Genomic DNA, 19,583 nt, shown 5'->3' with positions numbered 1-19,583 from the left:
AAATAGGTTATTTTCGACATAATCTGATAGAACATGCATATGACAATTCCGTGACGAACACGTTAAAAAAATGCATACGTGTTAGAGTTTTACAAGATTGACAAAAAATTTCCTTGGATCTATTTCTTCTAGGGAAGTTGATCTTCTTTCTAAAATAAACTCCTTAGACCTACTGGAGGAACAAAGGCCGCTATCTGAGTCTGAATTCAATGACAGAAAGTCTCTCCATTCCTCCTTTTCCTCTATTATTCAAGAAGAAGAAATTTATTGGCAACAGAGGTCTAGAATTCAATGGTTAAAGGAGGGAGATGCAAATACAGCTTTCTTTCATAAAACTGCTACTTACCATAGAAATGCAAATTTCATTGCATCTATCAATCATCAGACACATATTTTAAACTCTTTTTGTGATTACTACATTTCCATTTTTGGCCAGGATTCTACTCCAAATACTAGTATGAATTGGTCTCATCTTTACCCTCATGAGGAACTAAATCTTTCCTCCTTAGAAGATATTTTTTCTGAGGATGAAATCAAAAAAGCAGTCTTTGGCATGAATGTTAACAAAGCTCCAGGTCCCGATGGCTTCTCCATGTCTTTTTATCAGTCCTTTTGGGATGTTATCAAATTTAATTTGTTAAATTTGATGACTTTTTTTCAACAGAATCCATCTAGCTTATGTAGAATGAACAAAGTATTCATCACCCTCATTCCAAAAATCAAAGATAGTGTTCAAGTCAAGGACTTCAGACCTATCAGTTTAATCAATTGTATCTTCAAAATTTTCTCCAGGGCCATTGCTAACCGATTGGCTCCTCTTCTTCCAAATTTGGTTTCAGCTACCCAAACAGCTTTGCAGTCAGGGAAATCTACTCTTGATTCTATTGTGATGGCCAATGAGAGATGATTCATTATTGTTCTAAAAGGAAAATTGAAGTGGCTATGCTTAAGCTTGACTTCACTAAAGCTTTTGACTCTATCAACTGGAACTTTCTTATTAATTTGCTCAAAGCCAGAGGCTTTGGTAGTAGGTGGTGCACATGGATATATCATATTATCTCTTCCTCTTAGTGTTCTGTCAAAGTTAATGGTAGGCCTTCAAAGTTCTTTTCTTGTAAAAGGGGTCTTAAGCAAGGAGATCATTTATCTCCAATGCTATTCAATATAGCAGCTGATGTGTTAAACAAGATGATACATAACAATGTTGGAGACAGTATTTTGACCAATCTAAGAATCAAGCCACCTCTTAATCAGTTGAGAATCCTACAATTTGCAGACGATACACTTCTTTTTGTCAAGAGTTCTTCCAAGGACATTTCTGTGTTGAAGACTATCCTCTATTTTTTGAGGAAGTATCTGGCCTAGCCATTAATTACTCTAAATCTTCCCTTGTTTACTTTGGGAAAAAGCCTATGAAACAACAGATTCTTTCAAATGCCCTTGGTTGCAAAGTGGACTCCCTACCTATTAAATATCTAGGTATGCCTCTGAAATATGAAAAACTGAAAAGATCTGATTGGCAGCCTATCTTTGACAATCTCCACAAGAAGCTTGCATCTTGGAAGAGGAATTTTTTGTCTTATGGAGGGAAGTTAGTTCTTCTAAACTCAGTCCTTACTTCAATTCCTTTATATTACATGTCCTTCTACAGATTACCAAATTGGGTCATCAAAAACATTGATAAAATAAGAAAATGCTACCTATGGACAGGAGTGGATAAAGCCAGTGGCTGTAAGTGTTTAGTAAATTGGAGACAAGTCTGTTTAAGCAAATTAGAGGGAGGTTTGGGAGTTAAGGATATCCATCTCTTCAATAATGCTTTGTTATCCAAATGGCTTTGGAAGTGTCTTGATCAAACATCTAACACTGGCTTATTTCTTCGACAACTATATTGTAACAGAGGACTTTCCTTCCAAATGATGCATGCAAGAACATCATATTCATCTTTTTGGAATGCAATTATATCCCTAAAGAATGAGTTTCTTCATAATATTTCATGGTCTCTTGGTTTAGGTGATAAGATTAGATTCTGGGAGGACAAGTGGACATGGTCTAACTCCTTAGCAAGTCTCTACCCTTCCTTGTATAAGCTTTCTTTATCTCCAAATGTACCTATTTGCAGTCAAGGTTTTTGGAGAGATTCCACTTAACATTGGCGACCTCTGTTGAGGAGATGTATCCATTCTTTTTCTCGAATGGAAAGGCCAATTTCATGAATTTCCTAAGCATGTTTCATATTTCTACTCAATCTGATAATCCCACATGGTTGCTTACAAGTGCAGGAATTTTCTCTGTGAAATCCTTTTATCAGTTCCTTAATCGGAGAGGTCTTTTATCATCCAATTACAAACTTATATGGAAGAATGCAACCCCATCTAGAATCAACTTCTTTATCTGGCTTTTATGCAGAAATAAACTGCACACAAAGGATAACCTCTTGATGAAAGGCTGGGTAGGAGACTCCATGTGTATCTTCTATAGTTCGCAATCGGAAACTAGGGACCATTTGTTCTTCTCATGCTCAATAGCTTCCCAAGTTTGGATGCATTTCAAAAACTACTATCTTCCTTTCATATGGCCATCATCTCTTGAAGCTTTATTATCAATTCTTAATAATCTTTGTGGAAGCGCTGGATATATTTGGCGTAGTTTCTTTTCATATATATATCTGGTGGAACATTTGGATTAGCAGGAACAAAGCTATATTTGATAAAACAAGTTTCTCTTACAAGAAGATTGTTAATCAGACGATTTTTGGATTGTATGCTTGGTCAAGGAATGGAAGAGGTGCTACGGCAAGGGCTCTATCAGCTCGGTTAGAGGAACTACGTACCAATATCCAGAGCAAGTGTTTTAGGCAGGAGGATATGTTCTAGAACATCATTCTGTTAGTTCTTTCTTTTGTATATATACTTGTTTAGTTATCTTTCTTCATGTTGATTATAGAAAGTTTAATTTCTACTACGCACATGTATGACTGGCTTTGGTTCTTCCAAATATCTGTGTCAATGTTGAATGACGGTAAGGCTCTCTCTTCAACTTCACGGATCTTTGGAAGAAGAAAGTTATACATCACTACTAGTAGAAATTATATTTTCTATATTACAACACGTTAGACACAGTTCGTGTCTTAACTTTTGTAATTAAACAATCTTTTGTATTTTTGGTTTTTTAATGAACGGGGTTTCAACCCTTGTTTTTTGCTAAAAAAAAGATCGGTTTTCAATATTATGAGAAAGTTAGTCCGTCAAATCATTGAAATTGATATTAGTCCCTCAAGTATTCTTATTAGTTATTTTAATTTTTAGTCTTGTACTTTAGCTGCAGTTTGATTTGGAGGGGAATATTTCATTCAGCTTACTTTTTTGTCGTGGGTTTCAATTATATCCTTTTGTTTAATTTATTCCAAAACCCAAACTCGTTTCCTTTTCCCCCCCTCTTCCTCCGCTCGTTAGTTTAAACCTTAGACCTGAATTCTTAGACGCACTTTAGATGGAATAATTATTAATAGAGACATAGATAGGATACTTAAACAAAATAATTATCTTCAAAAGTAGCGAATGATAAATTACACACTTGTAGGTCTGAAATGAGTACATAATTTTCGCACGGAACGCTAAACAATTTAAATTCTTGGACTACTTTCCAAAACATTAAAGATTAAATAGGACTAGCTAGTATCAGAAGAACCTTTTTTTATTATTATATAAAAGCGATATGATCATGAAAGCCTTTTCAATAAAAAATTTTCGATAGATAGCGGATTAGAATCTTGGTCTCACTAACCAATTGAAAAATCACTAAAAATATTTTTCTAGGTGGTGCGAGCCAGGAATAATATTATATCCCACCGTGTGAGGAAGTACAGTGATGAGGAGCACACACCACACCATCACTCCCCCAAGTGGGCTTGTTGTTAGCTAGTCATCGTCAACCCCCAAATGGAGGCCATCTTGATTCTCCCTCCCTCACTCAAATTTGGTTGCTAGTACTTCTCTATCTCCCTACGTGGCAATTCCACGTCAAGGTTAAGGGGCCCCGAGCCCTTAAAAAAAAAAATTCCATGCACGACGTGCACACAAGTGAATAATATTAATCCTTTGAAAAATTTTGGACTGGGACTGCTCCCCAACTAGAGAGAGAGAGAGAGAGATGAGAGAGAGATGTTGGGGTCTTCTCGTTCTATAGTGTTGTGGAGTAGCCAATGGCTTATATATCAAGTTGTTAGCAATTCAAGCTAGCTTTGGTCGCGGGTAGCAAACTCGATCTTTTGCAATGGCTAAGGGGTCTAAAGCCAGAGGGGTGGCTCTCGGCTTCATCTTCTTCCCTCTCGTCTATGTTACTCTCCTTCGATGCGACGTCTCGCCTCCCTTATGTACGTTATCATTTATCTTTAATTCCCTGATGTAATCTTTTTCGTAATTCAATTTTTGATTTTTTTATTGGTTTTTAACTTTTTCCACTCTCTCTCTGTGTCTCTCTCTCTCTCTCTCTCTGGATATTCATGGAAATTGCAAGTAGTACCGAGGTTATCGAGCAGTTGGAGCCTAGGAAGCAAGGAGACTGGCATGGAGGTTACTGAGTTTTCGGGGTTTCTTCTTCGGAGATTAGTAAGAGGTTATCTTCTACACTATTTATCTATTGAGTTTCGTTTTTTATTTTTTTTATTTTTTTTGTTAAGCCTCTTGACTTTTTTTCCAATTGTGTGCGAATATTGGGAGATTACGGATCTTTCAAAAATTTTATCTAGCTTCTGATATACTAATATAAATGATATACTGAAGTACCTGATATGATATATATAATGATATATAGTATATAATAGTCATACTATAGTACTATATCAGTATATATTATAGGTAACTAATATAGTGATATAAGTAAGATGATAGTATGATATATAACCAATGATGGATGATTAATTCGCATAATTAAATGCATGAAAAAATGATTTCTTTTTTAAATATTACAGTAATTTCTAATTTCGTGGAAACCGAGCACCTCTAGTCTAAAATTTGGGATTTTTATTCACACAAAAAAACTTTCTATCTTCATAGTGTAAGGGAAAAGAAAAGTTCGATGATGAAATTGCTTCTTAGAAAAAGTATGGAGTTTGGACAGATTAATAGTGAGAATGTTCACATATTCCATAGATCAATTAGATTAATATTGAGAATGTTCACATATTCCATAGATCAATTAATTGCAAAAGGACATCTAAATGGCCTTTAGGACTTTAAGTGGCTGCAATAGTGAGTGCATATCATTATCATTTGAGTGCGTAAATTTGAAGGAAAGGCTACCAACATCATTATAGACTCATAATAATCAAACACAAACATTCAACTGTACAATAATGTCATTCTCTTAATTAAGTCTACAAGTTTCTAAGTAGAGAAATCATTGCTCTCCGAAGTGGGATCCTCTCCACCAACCGATTTATTTTTTTGAAGAAATATTTCAATCTTCATAACAATCACCAATTGTTTAGCAGACTGTTATGAATTGTCTTGAACAGTGAAAAATGTCTCAAATTAAGTTTATTCCTTGGCGCCAAAATTTAATGGGTGTATCGAGGTTGAGAGTTATAGTTTTATATTCTAATGTGTCTTCACAGGTTGAACACCATTTTCATGTGCCTTGAACTATTTTTCTAATCAATACTTTTTTAGCACTTTAAATTATCGCACTATCAGATTCGAACGTGAACCGGTCCGATACCGTCTTAGAATTCCATTCAACGTATTAAAACATCCGCAAGTTGCAATACCGTTGATGGTTATAATTTTATCCTGGTACTAGTATCCACGTAATACGATAGCTTTAGTTGTATAAGGAATTAACCGTGCGTAACCATCTAAAATACTGTTTCGAGAGGATCCAAATACATTGCTCTCCTTGGACCCCAGCCATTGCCGTCAACATCGTCTTGCTCCATTGAGCCCCCCAAAAAAACACAGCTACTGATTGATACTTTGATAACGAAGGGATCCAAATGAGCCCAAGAAGCGCGACAAAATGCTAAACAAATTGATTACGGAAGCTCAGAAGAGGGCCACATTGTATGTGGGCGTTCCATATTTAGTCACACCCTTTCCTTCTCTTGATTTTCTGTTAGAAAATCACTATTGCTTTTTTTGGCTGATTGAACGTAGTTTGTTGCCTCAAATTGAATGGAAAGTGCGTAAAATGCGCAGGTTCTAATGGTCCCATATTTAAGGTCCACATAGCAGCGCTCCGTTGATCTGTCTACTATGTAACTTTTCACTGTTAAAAAGAGAGATATTGAAGTTTGTTCGAGTAAAAAGGGCAATAGATTAGGTCAAGCCTAAATACATCAACTTTCTCCTTTTGTTTTTCTCCTAGGGGAAAAGGAAAATAGAAGCCAATCGAAATAATTCATCAATACAGTTGGTACCAATACACGTGGAAAGAAAGCTACCTACAATTTTATTAATTGTTCAGTGGATGTTCATTATCATGATGAGGGTAGCACCTTTTGTTGTATTACTTGTATTCTAGCTCAAAAGAGTTCAAGAATAGAATTTAAACAATAAAGAGTTGTTGAGCACTAGCCCACATTCTTGCCAACCATCAAGAGCAAGTGAGCCCCCACCATATTTCGTTCCCTTTCCATCGATGTCTAAGCATGGACAATGGTTCTCCACCAAATGAAATTGAACGAACTTTATGTTATGATCATCTATCTTTTGCTAGGCTCTATTTAATTTGCTTGTTTATGAAGCAAAAGGGCCCAATTCTAACTGGGTGGGGGGACAAATTAGCTACATATATATAGCGTCTCTTTAACGTCAGCCCACGTTTGAGTACTTATCCACATTCTCCATTCATTAGGCTTGTCATGCGCAAAATGATCATGCTTGTCCTAAATGCTAATCTTAATCTCTCATGTTTTAGCGGAACTCATGGAACCAAATTAGGGAGGTCAAATGGGTGGTTTTGGTTGGGTATTGGTTGGGTATTGGTTGGATCATAAATGGATGGGCACATTTATGACCACTTGACCATTTATGACCCATTTAGCATTTGCTAAATGGGTCACTTCTCAACCACCAATTTACTAAATGGGTGGTTCATGGGTGACCCAATAACCCATTTAGTTATGATTATAATGCTTCTATATATATGTAAGTTTCAGTGATCTACTTGTAAACTTTTAGGGGTTTTTGACAAACTTTTAGAGGGGGTTTTCTGTAAACTTTTAGGGGGTTTTCTGCAAACTTTTAGGGGATTTTTTGCAAACTTTCAGAGGTTTTTTTGCAAACTTTTAGGGGTTTTTTGTAAACTTTTAAGAGGTTTTTTGCAAACTTTTAGGGGGTTTTCTACAAACTTTCTGGGGGGTTTCTGCAAACAATCAGGGGGTTTTCTGTAAACTTTTAGGAGGTTTTCTGTAAACTTTCAAGGAGTTTTCTGTAAATTTTCAGGGGGGTTTCTGTAAACTTTCATGGGTTTTTCTACAAACTTTCAGGGGGTTTTCTACAAACTTTTAGGGTTTTTATGTAAACTTTTAGGGGGTTTTTTGTAAACTTTCAGGGGCTTTTCTGTAAACTTTCAGGGGTTTTTCTGCAAATTTTCAGGGGGTTTTCTACAAACTTTTAGGGGTTTTATATAAACTTTTAGGGGGTTTTCTGCAAACTTTTAGGGGTTTTTCTGTAAACTTTCAGGGGGTTTTCTACAAACTTTCAGGGGTTTTCTGCAAACTTTCAGGGGATTTTCTACAAACTTTTAGGGTTTTTTTGCAAACTTTCAAGAGATTTTTTGCGAACTTTTAGGGGATTTTCTACAAACTTTCTGGAGGGTTTCTGTAAACTTTCAGGGGGTTTTTTGTAAACTTTTAGGGGGTTTTCTGTAAACTTTCAGGGGGTTTTTAGTAAACTTTTAGGGGGTTTTTTGTAAATTTTCAGGGGGTTTTCTGTAAATTTTCAGGGGATTTTCTACAAACTTTCAGGGGGTTTTCTGCAAACTTTTAGGGGGTTTTCTCTAAACTTTCAGGGGTTTTCTGTAAACTTTCAGGGGGTTTCTCTAAACTTTCAAGGGGTTTTCTACAAACTTTTAGGGGGTTTTCTCTAAACTTTTAGGGGTTTTTCTGTAAACTTTTAGGGGGTTTTCTGCAAACTTTCAGGGGGTTTTCTGTAAACTTTCAGGGGGGTTTGTAAACTTTTAGGGGGTTTTCTACAAACTTTCAGGGGGTTTTCTGTAAACATTTCTTTCTCAATTGAATTGACTACTTGGGAAAATTAGGACAGAATTGTGAGCAAAAGAAGTAAATGATGACGGGGCTGAGCAAAAGAAGAGATGGACTCGTAACAAGTCTAGTCTACTGCCTGCTCGGTTATTTAAAAAAAGCTCTTACTTTGGTCATGTGTCAAAATTTTCAGAATACCGGAGTACCCTCAACATTTAATTCAGTTCTTCTTCATCTTAGGGTCAAATTAGGACAGAGCAAAGAAATGACAAAATATCTTCAGAAAACCCCACCTTGCACGGTTTACAAAACCACACTACCTAATAGCTCTATTTGATAAAAACATCCTAACTAAATTTGGCTCTAAAAACCCACGCACCACACATTCCATAAAAAAATCCTAACTAAATCTTTTTGCCGTCTAAATTTGTCAACAAAATGTGGTAAAAATATCACGTCCCACTCCGAGGATCTTAAAAATCCTGCACCTCCTTAGCCTTGCGTGAACTGCTTTGAGAGAGATGGTGTTTTTCTTTCCTTTGTTCAAAATCCATGAGCTATGAGCGTAATTGTTCATTTCTTCATATTTGTTGTTGGTTAAAGTCTATTATTTTTTCCATGTTTGTTCTTAATTACAGAGTGTCCCCAAGTAATTCTCCTTGAAATTTTTTTATCACGCCGAATAACAATACACGCTCTCTTTCTCTCCTGTTTCTCGCGCAATAGACGCAAGTTTTGCAAATTACACTTGGCCGCACACGCATATATCTCCTGTCGACGAAGAATTGTGAGCGCTTATTTTTTATATTTATATTATCCTTGAGGGTGTTTTTTATAATTTTTAAAAGTTTGAGGGTGTTAATTGCAAATTTGATATTTATAGGGGACTACCGAAATTTTTTAGATTTCATGTGTCATTTGCAAGTTTAGAAAATTCTAAGATTGTTTTGTGGTTTTGAACTCTTAATGGTGCTTTTTGTAATTTTTAAACTTTGTGGGTGCTTTTTGTAAATTATAAATTTATAGGGGGTTGCTAGTAATTTTTTGATTTCATGTGTCATTTGTAGGTTTTGAAATTTCAGGATGATTTTGTAATTCTAAACTATGGAGGGTGTTTTTCTAAAAATTTAAAACTTTGAGGGTGTTAATTGCAAATTTTAAATTTATAGGGGACTATTGAAATTTTTTAGATTTCATATGTCATTTGCAAGTTCAGAAAACTCTAAGATTGTTTGGTAATTTTGAAGTCTTGAGGGTGTTTTTCTCATTTTCTACAACTTTTAAGGGTATTTTTTGCAAATTATAAAATTTCAGGGGGCTGTTGGTAATTTTTGAATTTCATGTGTTATCTGTGAGGTTAGAAAATTTTGATAGTTTTTTTATAATTTTTAACTCTTGAGGACGTTTTTATAATATTTTAAACTTTGAGGGTGTTTTTTTGCAAATCTCAAAATTTTAAGGGGTTTTAGTCATTTTAAGTGTTTTCTATATTTTTTAACTTTTAAAAATAAGTTTTGTAATTGTTGAAACGTTGAGGGTGTTTTTAAAACAATATCCATCTTTTTTAACTTTTAAAAATAAGTTTTGTAATTGTTGAAACGTTGAGGGTGTTTTTAAAACAATATCCATCTAAACGGGTAAATGGGTGGGTAATAACCCGTTGTTGAAACGTTGAGGGTGTTTTTAAAACAATATCCATCTAAACGGGTAAATGGGTGGGTAATAACCCGTCCATTAATGACACATTTATCTTTAATAGAAATTATACCCACTCATTTATGACCCATTTAACTAAATGGGTGGGTTTGGATGGTTCATTTGACGGATGGGTATGAGTGGACAATTGGTTTTGGGTCCATTTTGCCATCCCTAAACCAAATCAAAGAAACTTTTCCAATTCTCTAGTTAGTTGTACTGTATAAAGCAAGTTGACATGGGTCGTTGAGCTAGTACAATGTTGATCGTAAAGTGCTTGCTTCAAATGTTGGTTTTGGGTGTTATCCTACTTCCCAACATTTTTCTAACAAGTCACTTCCGTGCTTTTACAGGAAGTGCTCGACGGGAGCTCAGTCGAAACGGGGTTACGTGCATCTCAGATACGGAATCCGACACGTGCATCACGTCAGATTCCGTGAGATTGACCACCGGAAAGTCTCCCACCGTACTCTATCTCACCGGGGGTCAGCAACTTTCTCGACAGAATCGGAATACATTGCTGCAGGTCCGTCCGTATGCCAGAAAGACCGACACTTTCGCAATGGCTCGTACCTCACCCGTTACGATCATTCCGAACGCGCAACACCCTCCGCCTTGCGATATCAATCATTCGGTCCCCGCCGTCGTTTTCTCTAACGGCGCGGTTTTGCGGGAAACTTCTTCCACGACGTAAACGACGTCATAATCCCTCTCTTCCTCACTTCCTCCCACTTACGCTCCCGTGCGCAGCTCGTAATCACGGATTACGAGGAATACTGGGTCAAGAAATACCGTAGAATCCTGGCTCGTCTCTCTTCTTTCGACATCATCGTCGCCTCCTCGACATCCTCCTCCGCCGCGGACGAGAAAGTACATTGCTTCCCAGCCGCAGTGGTTGGCCTCAGGTACCACGGGAACCTCCTCTGTAACTCCACTTCCGAACCTGGGGGCGTCTCCACGGCTGACTTCCGCAACTTCCTCCACGCCGCATTTTCGCTCCGAAACGGCCCAATGGGCCCAACCAACAGCCCGACAATGGTCCTCTTATCCCGAAGAAAATCCCGAAAAATACTCAACGAGGAAAACGTAGCGGAGCTTGCCAGGGAAGTCGGGTTCCGAGTAATAGTCGCAACTCAGGAAGTAGTAAGAAACCTGCAGAACTTCACGGAGCTCGTAAACGGGTGCAACGTTCTGATGGGTGTTCACGGCGCAGGGCTGACGAACCTCATGTTTCTACGGCCACAGGCCGTGGTTCTTCAGGTCGTGCCGTGGGGCCTTGATTGGGCCTCAACGGCCTACTACGCTCGGCCCGCTAAGAGATTGGGCCTTCAGTATGTAGAGTATCATATTGAGGTTGAGGAGAGTTCATTGTGCAATGAGTATCCTAAGGACCATCCAGTGTTAACTGATCCCTGGGGTATTAATTTGAAAGGGTATAATGTGAGTAAGCCAGTTTATACTGATGGACAGAATGTGAGAATAAATTTGGCAAGGTTTAAGGATACATTGTTGAAAGCTAGGGAGTTAGTGAGAAATCCATCAAAAGTTAGTGTAGAGTGAGAGAGAGGTCAAGATTGCTCCTGATCAAATTTGATTGAGCATTGAATTTGTTGTAAGTTATAAATTGTGATTTATGAGTGTAATTATTTAAATGTATAGGTCTCCGAAAGACTGAAGGGGGTGGGGGGGGGGGGGGGGGGGGGGGGGGGGGAGAAATCAAAATTTCCAATTAATTAGTACAGTAATTTTTTTTTAACAGTTAAAAGAGTTTCTGTGCTTTATATTGCCAGAGGTTCTTGCTATATATATTGCTAAGAGATGAGAATACTGCTTCACCCTACTTTAGATGTCAAACATGCTGTATGGCTTGCTGTGAAATTGAACTTGCGCAGCTATTTGATGCAAATGGATGATTCAAAATATTAAGCCTAAAGGTACGAATTTACAAGGCATTGCTTTTTTTTTTTTTTTTTGAGCTGAAAAAACAGAGAAAGATTCCCTGCTCATATATATATTATATATATATATATATATATATATATATATATATATATATAATATATATATATTATATAACAAAGAACCTACACATGTACATGTTGCGCGCCCGCGGCAATTCGGGGCAGTGTCGGTTTTTTGTTTGGGGCACTTCGGCAGCACGAATAAGAGAGTCAGAATCGTAATAAGAATTCCTGTCTCACCAAGGAAACAAGAATCTGAAGCGGATATCTCAACAAAGTGAGATATCGGCTCTTCCTCTCATCAGTTCTAGGACTGACCTGTCGAGGGATCCTAAAAAGCTATTACAAATCACACAAAAGCAGTACAACCAATTTTACGTGGTTCGACAAATTGCCTACGTCCACGGGGCAAGGAGGGGGAGAGATCCACTAATAGAGGGAGAGAATACAACTAGGGTTTATAATTACTCACAATCTAAACCCTCAAACAAACTCTCTCAAATCCCTTACAAACTCTCTCTACAAAAGGATGCGCAAAAAAACCAAAGAAGAGACTGCACAAATTTTCTCCCGCAGTCGGCTGACAAAACAAATTCCGTGCTCTCTTTGCTGCAGCCGCCTAACACCCAAAACCTCCTTAGCTTGCACAGCTTTGCTGCAGCCGCCTAACACCCAAAACCTCCTTAGCTTGCACAGCCGAAATAAACTTTAACTGGGTATTTATAGCAACGGAGTAAGGGTTTAATCGGGTGGGCCATCTCACAGCGGAAACGAGTCTTCGGGCCGCTGTCTCATGTGGAAAGAAGCCACCACCAATCACGGTGAAGTTACCGTGTGGCCCCCCTACTCACAATTCTCCACCTCGGTGAAGTTATCCTAAAACTGAGCCGACACTAAAGCAACCAAATGTCCCACTTGTTGTGCCCAGTACGAACTCAATCCACAACAAGTCGAGAACCCGAACGAGAGCTCAAACAATCTCACCCCCATCAACTAATCCAAACCGGCTGAATCAAACATGACTGCCTACGTATCCTCTTGCCCAAGGAATCAAGCCGAACGTAGTTCACTCAAATGGCCGCCAACGGCCTCAACAATCACGAATGTGCAACAAGTTTCTACAATGATCAAACTTGTTGCTCAGAACCACCTTAGTGAGCATATCCGCCGGATTATCCTTCGTGTGAACTTTCACAATTTCCACATCACCATCTTCAAGAACACCCCGAACGAAGTGATATCGAACGTCAATGTGCTTCGTCCTCGCATGAAAAACCTGATTCTTCGCCAAATAGATAGCACTCATGCTATCACAATGAATAGTAACTGACCTCTGCGATATACCAAGTTCCTCCAAAAGTCCTCGAAGCCAAATAGCCTCCTTCACAGCCTCCGTAACTGCTATATACTCTGCCTCCGTCATAGACAAAGCCACTGTCGACTGTAAGGTGCTTCTCCAACACACCGGTGTACGGGTCAAAGTAAACACATACCCCGTAGTAGACCGACGCTTATCCAAATCCCCAGCATAATCCGAATCAACATAACCAATGCATAGCTGGCCACCTGTAGTGTCCCGCTCATAAACCAAACCAATATTGAGCGTACCTCGAATGTACCTCAAAATCCATCTCATGGCGTCCCAATGACCCACTCCTGGATCGTGCATGTATCTCGATACCATGCTTACCGCCTGTGACAAATCTGGCCTCGTACATACCATCGCATACATCAAGCTCCCAACTGCACTCGCATATGGAGTCTTCGACATTAACTCTCTATCTTCAACTGACTTCGGTGAAAGACCAACTGAAAGCTTCAAATGGGCTCCCATTGGTACACTAACTGGCTTCGTATCCATGCTAACATGGAATCGCTGTAGAACCTTCTTCAAATAAGCCACCTGTGTCAAACAAATTCTGCCCTTCTTCTTATCTCTGCCGATCTCCATCCCTAGAATGCGCTTTGCCTCACCCAAGTCCTTCATCTCAAACTCATTTGAAAGCTGAACTTTCAACTCATCTATAGCCGACCTGGAAGTAGAGGCAACCAACATGTCATCGACATAAAGTAACAAATAGATGTATACACCTGCGAAAATATACGCAAGGATCAAACTGGCTCCGAGTGTACGAATGACCAATCATAAAACCATCGAATCGCATATACCACTGTCGAGGAGACTGTTTCAAACCGTATAGCGATTTCTTCAATCTACAGACTAATTTTTCCTTCCCTGCAGCTCGGAATCCCAATTGCTGAGTCATATATATTTCTTCAACAGGATCACCATGAAGAAATATCGTCTTCACATCCAACTGATCTAACTCTAATCCATACTGTGCCACCAAAGCTAGCAAAATCCGAATCGAAGAATGCTTCACCACCGGAGAGAAAACCTCATTATAGTCAATACCTTCCTCCTGTGCATAACCCTTCGTAACCAACCTAGCTTTGAACCTTAATGGAGTGCCCTCAATGCCCTCCTTCTTCGTGTATACCCACTTGCAACCAATTGCCTTTCACCCCTTTGGAAGCTCAACAAGCTCCCATGTATCGTTCTTATGAAGGGACTCCATCTCTGCCTGCATAGCCACCTGCCACGAATCAGCCTCCGAACTCTGCTCAGCCTCTCTGAATGTAGTAGACACCATCTCATCGATACTCTCCACCGGAAGTGCATATGCAACTGTGTCGGCATACCGTGCTGGCATCTGTATGTTTCTCCTCTGTCTCCGAACCACAATAGAATCCTGAACCTGAACCGTCGGTCCCTGATCCTGCACATCAGTACTCGTATCCCCTGTGTCACCGTCGTGCTCGCCTGGCGTCACCTCAGTCGGCACCTGCATGGATACTGTACCATCTGAATAATGTGGAGCTGCATCGATCTCCACTACATGCGATATCTCTTCCGTCGGGTCGCTCTCCATCTGATGAGAGCTGGGAAGCTTCAAGATAGAAGCCTCATCAAACGTGACGTCCCTACTCAGCATAATCTTCTTATCAACTGGATCCCAAAGCTTGTATCCCTTGACACCACGCTTGAATCCTATAAATATGGCCTTCCTAGCTCGAGGTTCCAACTTATTAGTTCTCACATGATAAAATGCAGGGCACCCGAATACCTTGAGTTGGTCATAGTCGTGTGCTGGCTCTCCCGACCACATCTCCATAGGGGTTTTCCCCTCAATCGCTGATGAAGGCAGCCTATTAATGAGGTGGTTCGCATATGTAAGTGCCTCAGCCCAAAAGATCTTCTCTAAACCACTCTGTAACAATAAGCATCGGATCTTCTCCAGTAAAGACCGATTCAACCTCTCTGCCACCCTATTTTGCTACGGTGTATGACTAACTGTGAAGTGTCTCTCTATGCCCTCGTCTCGACATAGCTGCTGAAAGGGGTCAGAAGTATACTCACCACCGTTGTCGGATCGCAACGTCTTGATCTTTCTCCCCGTCTGTAGTTCTAATCTCTTCTTCCACTCCACAAACAAATCTAGGACTTCACTCTTCTTCGTCATGGTGTACACCTAACAACACCTAGAATAGTCATCTACAAAAGTGACGAACCAATGTCGACCACCAAATGATGCAGTCTTGGTAGGACCCCAAACATTTGTGTGCACGTAGTCCAGGATACCCCTCGTCTGATGAATGGCAATCATGAACTTCACCTTCGTCTTCTTGCCAAGAACACAGTGCTCACAGAACTCAATCTTCCCACTCTTGGCTCCCTTCAATAGCCCTGCTTGCACAATGCCTGCAGTAACTTTTCACCTGTATGCCCCAACCTATAGTGCCAAAGTCTGCTCATGTACGCTTCTGAAATAGCCGAAGCAACCTGGCCAATCTCGGTGCTTCCCTTCAAATAATATAAATTCCGATTGCGGACTCCCTTCATCACCATAAATGACCCCTTAGTAACCTTCGCTACAGCGTTTTCAAAAGTCACCTTGAATCCCTTCGCCTCCAAAGCTCCAACTGAGATAAGATTTTTCTTCAATTGAGGAACAAATCTCACCTCCTTCAACTCACGGACTACTCCATCGTGCATCCTAATCCGTACGGTACATATCCCACAAATGCCACAGGATTGATCATTTCCCATGACAACAACACCCCCGTTGACTTTCTCAAAAGATTCAGACCAGTCTCGCCTAGGGGTCACATGAAAAGTAGCGTCGGAATCAAGCATCCAATCTGATGCATCCACATGGTTCACCTCCGGAGTAATCAGTAGAGAAAAGCACGAATCATCGGAATCATTGCCTTTCGTAATATTCACCTCATTGGCCTTCGGGCCCTTTTTCTTGCCATTCTCTTTCTCCTTGAGCTTCGGACAGTCTCTCTTCCAATGTCCCTGCTCCTTGCAGAATGCACATTGGTTCTTTACTAATTGGTGGCGGCCTTTTGACTTTGACCTTCCTCTATTACCATCTTTCGGATATGGGCTTCTACCTCTCATCGACAAGGCCTGTCCTGAAGTACTAGCGCGGGAAGTCTCCTTATCCTTCCTCCTCAAATCATAGTTGGTCAAAGCGTTAGTCACTTCACTATAGCTGATAGAAGATCTCCCGTTCAACAAAGTGAGCACGAAGGTATCATACTCGTCATCGGGTAAGGAGCCCAATAAAATAATCGCCTTGTACTCATCCGATATCTTCTCATCGACATTCGCCAAGTCCGACAACAACTTAGTGTAGTTGTTCACATGAGCCGCTAACGAGGTGCCTCTGGACATCTGAAATCTGAAGAGTATTCGTAGCAAGTGCAACCTGTTCTCAACACTCTTTGTGAGATACTTGTTGTTGAGAATTTCCCACATCTTCATTGTAGACGTCACCCCAATCACATCATATTTCAGTTCCTGTTCCAAACAGGACATGATCACCCCACACACGTTCCTATTCATCTTATCTCATACCGCCTCTTCATATTTAGGTGGCCTCTCGTGGACCATGATGGTCTCTTTCAATTTTTGAGCATTGAGCGCATCCTGTACGTCACTCATCCACAAACCAAAGTTGATTTTGCTGTTATACTTCACCACACTAATTTTAGTGTTCTAAAAACCCACTTGTATTATACTCGCCATCGATTTGCTGCTTTCACCTTCTTCTCTCATTGCGAACTAACTCCAAATTGTAGAGAAAGAATAAATTTTATAGAAATTAGGAGCCACCCAACTGAACCCTAGATCGGATTCCAAATAGATCTCCTATCCACACGAGGAAAGCGAAATCTCCAATGGTAACTCCTAATGCTATCTCCACCGAAGCCTAGAACTCTAAGAGCCAAACTTCACACAAAAAATCTTCCTTCACCAAACTCCAAAACCCTAGATCTGAAATCTGGGCTCTGATACCACTTGTTGCGCGCAGCGAAAATTTCGACAGCACTTCGACAGCACAACAAAAGAGTCAGATCGCAATAAGAATTTCCGTATCACCAAGGAAATAAGAATCTGAAGCGAATATCTCAACAAAGTGAGATATTGGCTCTTCCTCTCATCAGTTCTAGGACTGACCTGTCGAGGGATCCTAAAAAGCTATTACAAATCACACAAAAGCAGTACAACCAATTTTACATGGTTCGGCAAATTGCCTACATCCACGGGGTAAGGAGGGGGAGAGATCCACTAATAGAGGGAGAGAATACAACTAGGGTTTACAATCACTCACAATCTAAACCCTCAAACAAACTCTCTCAAATCCCTCACAAACTCTCTCTACAAAAGGATGCGCAAAAAAACCAAAGAAGAAACTGCACAAATTTTCTCCCGCAGTCAGCCGACAAAACAAATTCCGTGCTCTCTTTGCTGCAGCCGCCTAACACCCAAAACCTCCTTAGCTTGCACAGCCAAAATAAACTTTAACTGGGTATTTATAGCAGCGGAATAAGGGTTTAATCGGGTGGGCCATCTCACAGCAGAAACGAGTCTTCGGGCCGCTGTCTCATGCGGAAAGAAGCCACCACCAATCACGATGAAGTTACCGTGTGGCCCCCCTACTCACAGTACAAACTTACAAAATTTATGAGTCTGAAGAAACATGAGACGATAAAGTCGATAGGGAGCGGACCTTGTCGTCACCTATCATGACTCATCCCCCATGATCCTTCCTCACAATAGGGAATACCCCCCGAAACACAAAAAAGAAAGCTTGGAACAATGCTTGAAACAACCTACGTCTATAAAACACTTAATCATAAAAAAAACATGATAGTTTTTGATATTCCAAGAAAAGGAGAAGGAAGGAAACCAGTGCCACCAAATAGTTGCATTCCTCTGCTTAATCGGCACCGATAGAAGATAAGATGCCAACCAAAAACAACTGCGCACCCTGATTACACCAAATATCTTCCTAATCAACCAAAAAGTTATCATCCATATTCACTCCTGCTTTTTGATGCGTGATGCGTGATTCTTGAATGCATTGTTTAGATGCGTGATTCTTGAATTATTGCCTTTTGAAATAGCCTTAAAATGTTTCATCACAAGTTGCATGATTTTTCATCTACTAGATTTTATACACGTGCAATGCATGTAGTTAAATATCATGATTAAGTATTTTTGGCTTGTTTTTTAACTAAAATTTGTTCATCAATTCCACTTTAATAGTTTGTGCTCACTTTTATCTCTAAACTTTTATAACGTGATTTTTTTATGTTTGTTTAAATGTGCTACATCCAATTTAAATTTTCATTTTGATATTTGAATTGATAGAAAACAAATATAATTTTAAGCTAATTTGAATTTTTATATTATTTTGACCGATATGAAACTAAGCTTTACTTGAGAAAATATAGTGTTACAAAAGTGAAAATATTAAAATAGTATTAGGTGAATATTTAATACCAATAAAGCAAAATGATTGATTAAAATATGCTAAAATGTTATAAAAGAAATATGAAGTTTGTTCCTAATCTTTGATAGACTTCATAAAAAATTATAAATTAAAGATTAATGCTAACTCTAGTATACTTTTATATGATAAAAGCATCCACATAAGCATATAAAAATACCTAAAAAAGTTCATAAAACTCCCTTATAAAGATTCCTAATTTTACTCAAAATAATTAAACTATTCTATAATATATTTAAGAAAAAATTGTTTTTTATTGCTTCTGTTTTATTTTTTATTGAGCTAAGATCAATCATTCTTCACCTTTTTCTTTTTCCCGTGCAATTCTAGAGTAGTGGCTTCATCATCTATATCGATTGTGACATCAAGCTAGAATTGTATTTTTTATGTTGTTATCTTTCCTGGGCTCGTTAATCTTTTATCTACTTTTTTAACATTTTAAATAAGTCAAATGTATTTCCGATGTTCAACACAAACTGCTTAAAATATAGACTTAGATTCCCAACTAAGGATGCGGCCTAAAATCACATCATTCTCTTTTTTTTGCGATCCGCTCTGTTAAACTTGATCTACACGTTCTTAAACCCAAACACACCAATTTTGGGGTAAACCCATTGTGTTTTGACCATTCGTTGAGCCGTGTAAAAAGTTCTATTCATTCGAAACCGTTAAAATTATAGCGAGTGGATAAAGGGTCAAAACACGACGGGTTCACCCTAAAATTGGTGTGTTTGGGTTTAATAACGTGTAGATAAAGTTCAACGGAGCGGATCACAAAAAAATTTAGAAAATGATGTGATTTTAGGCCGCATCCTTAGGTGGGAGCCTAGGGTGTCACCTTAGATTCACTTTTCC

General features: G+C 39.1%; 1 protein-coding gene across 1 annotated transcript; it reads left to right on the top strand.

Annotated features, from left to right (window-relative positions):
* LOC109829135 lies at positions 4,112-11,569 on the top strand. The gene is given in 4 exon segments (XM_020396249.1): positions 4,112-4,375; positions 4,522-4,617; positions 10,255-10,562; positions 10,565-11,569. Coding segments are annotated over 4 exon segments (1,401 nt in total). The 5' UTR covers positions 4,112-4,275; the 3' UTR covers positions 11,462-11,569.

This window comes from Asparagus officinalis, chromosome 1 (genome assembly GCF_001876935.1).
Source record: "Asparagus officinalis chromosome 1, Aspof.V1, whole genome shotgun sequence".
In the NCBI taxonomy this organism is placed as follows: Eukaryota; Viridiplantae; Streptophyta; class Magnoliopsida; order Asparagales; family Asparagaceae; genus Asparagus; species Asparagus officinalis.
Note: the sequence above shows the minus strand (reverse complement) of the source record. Positions and strands in the feature narration are given on the sequence as shown.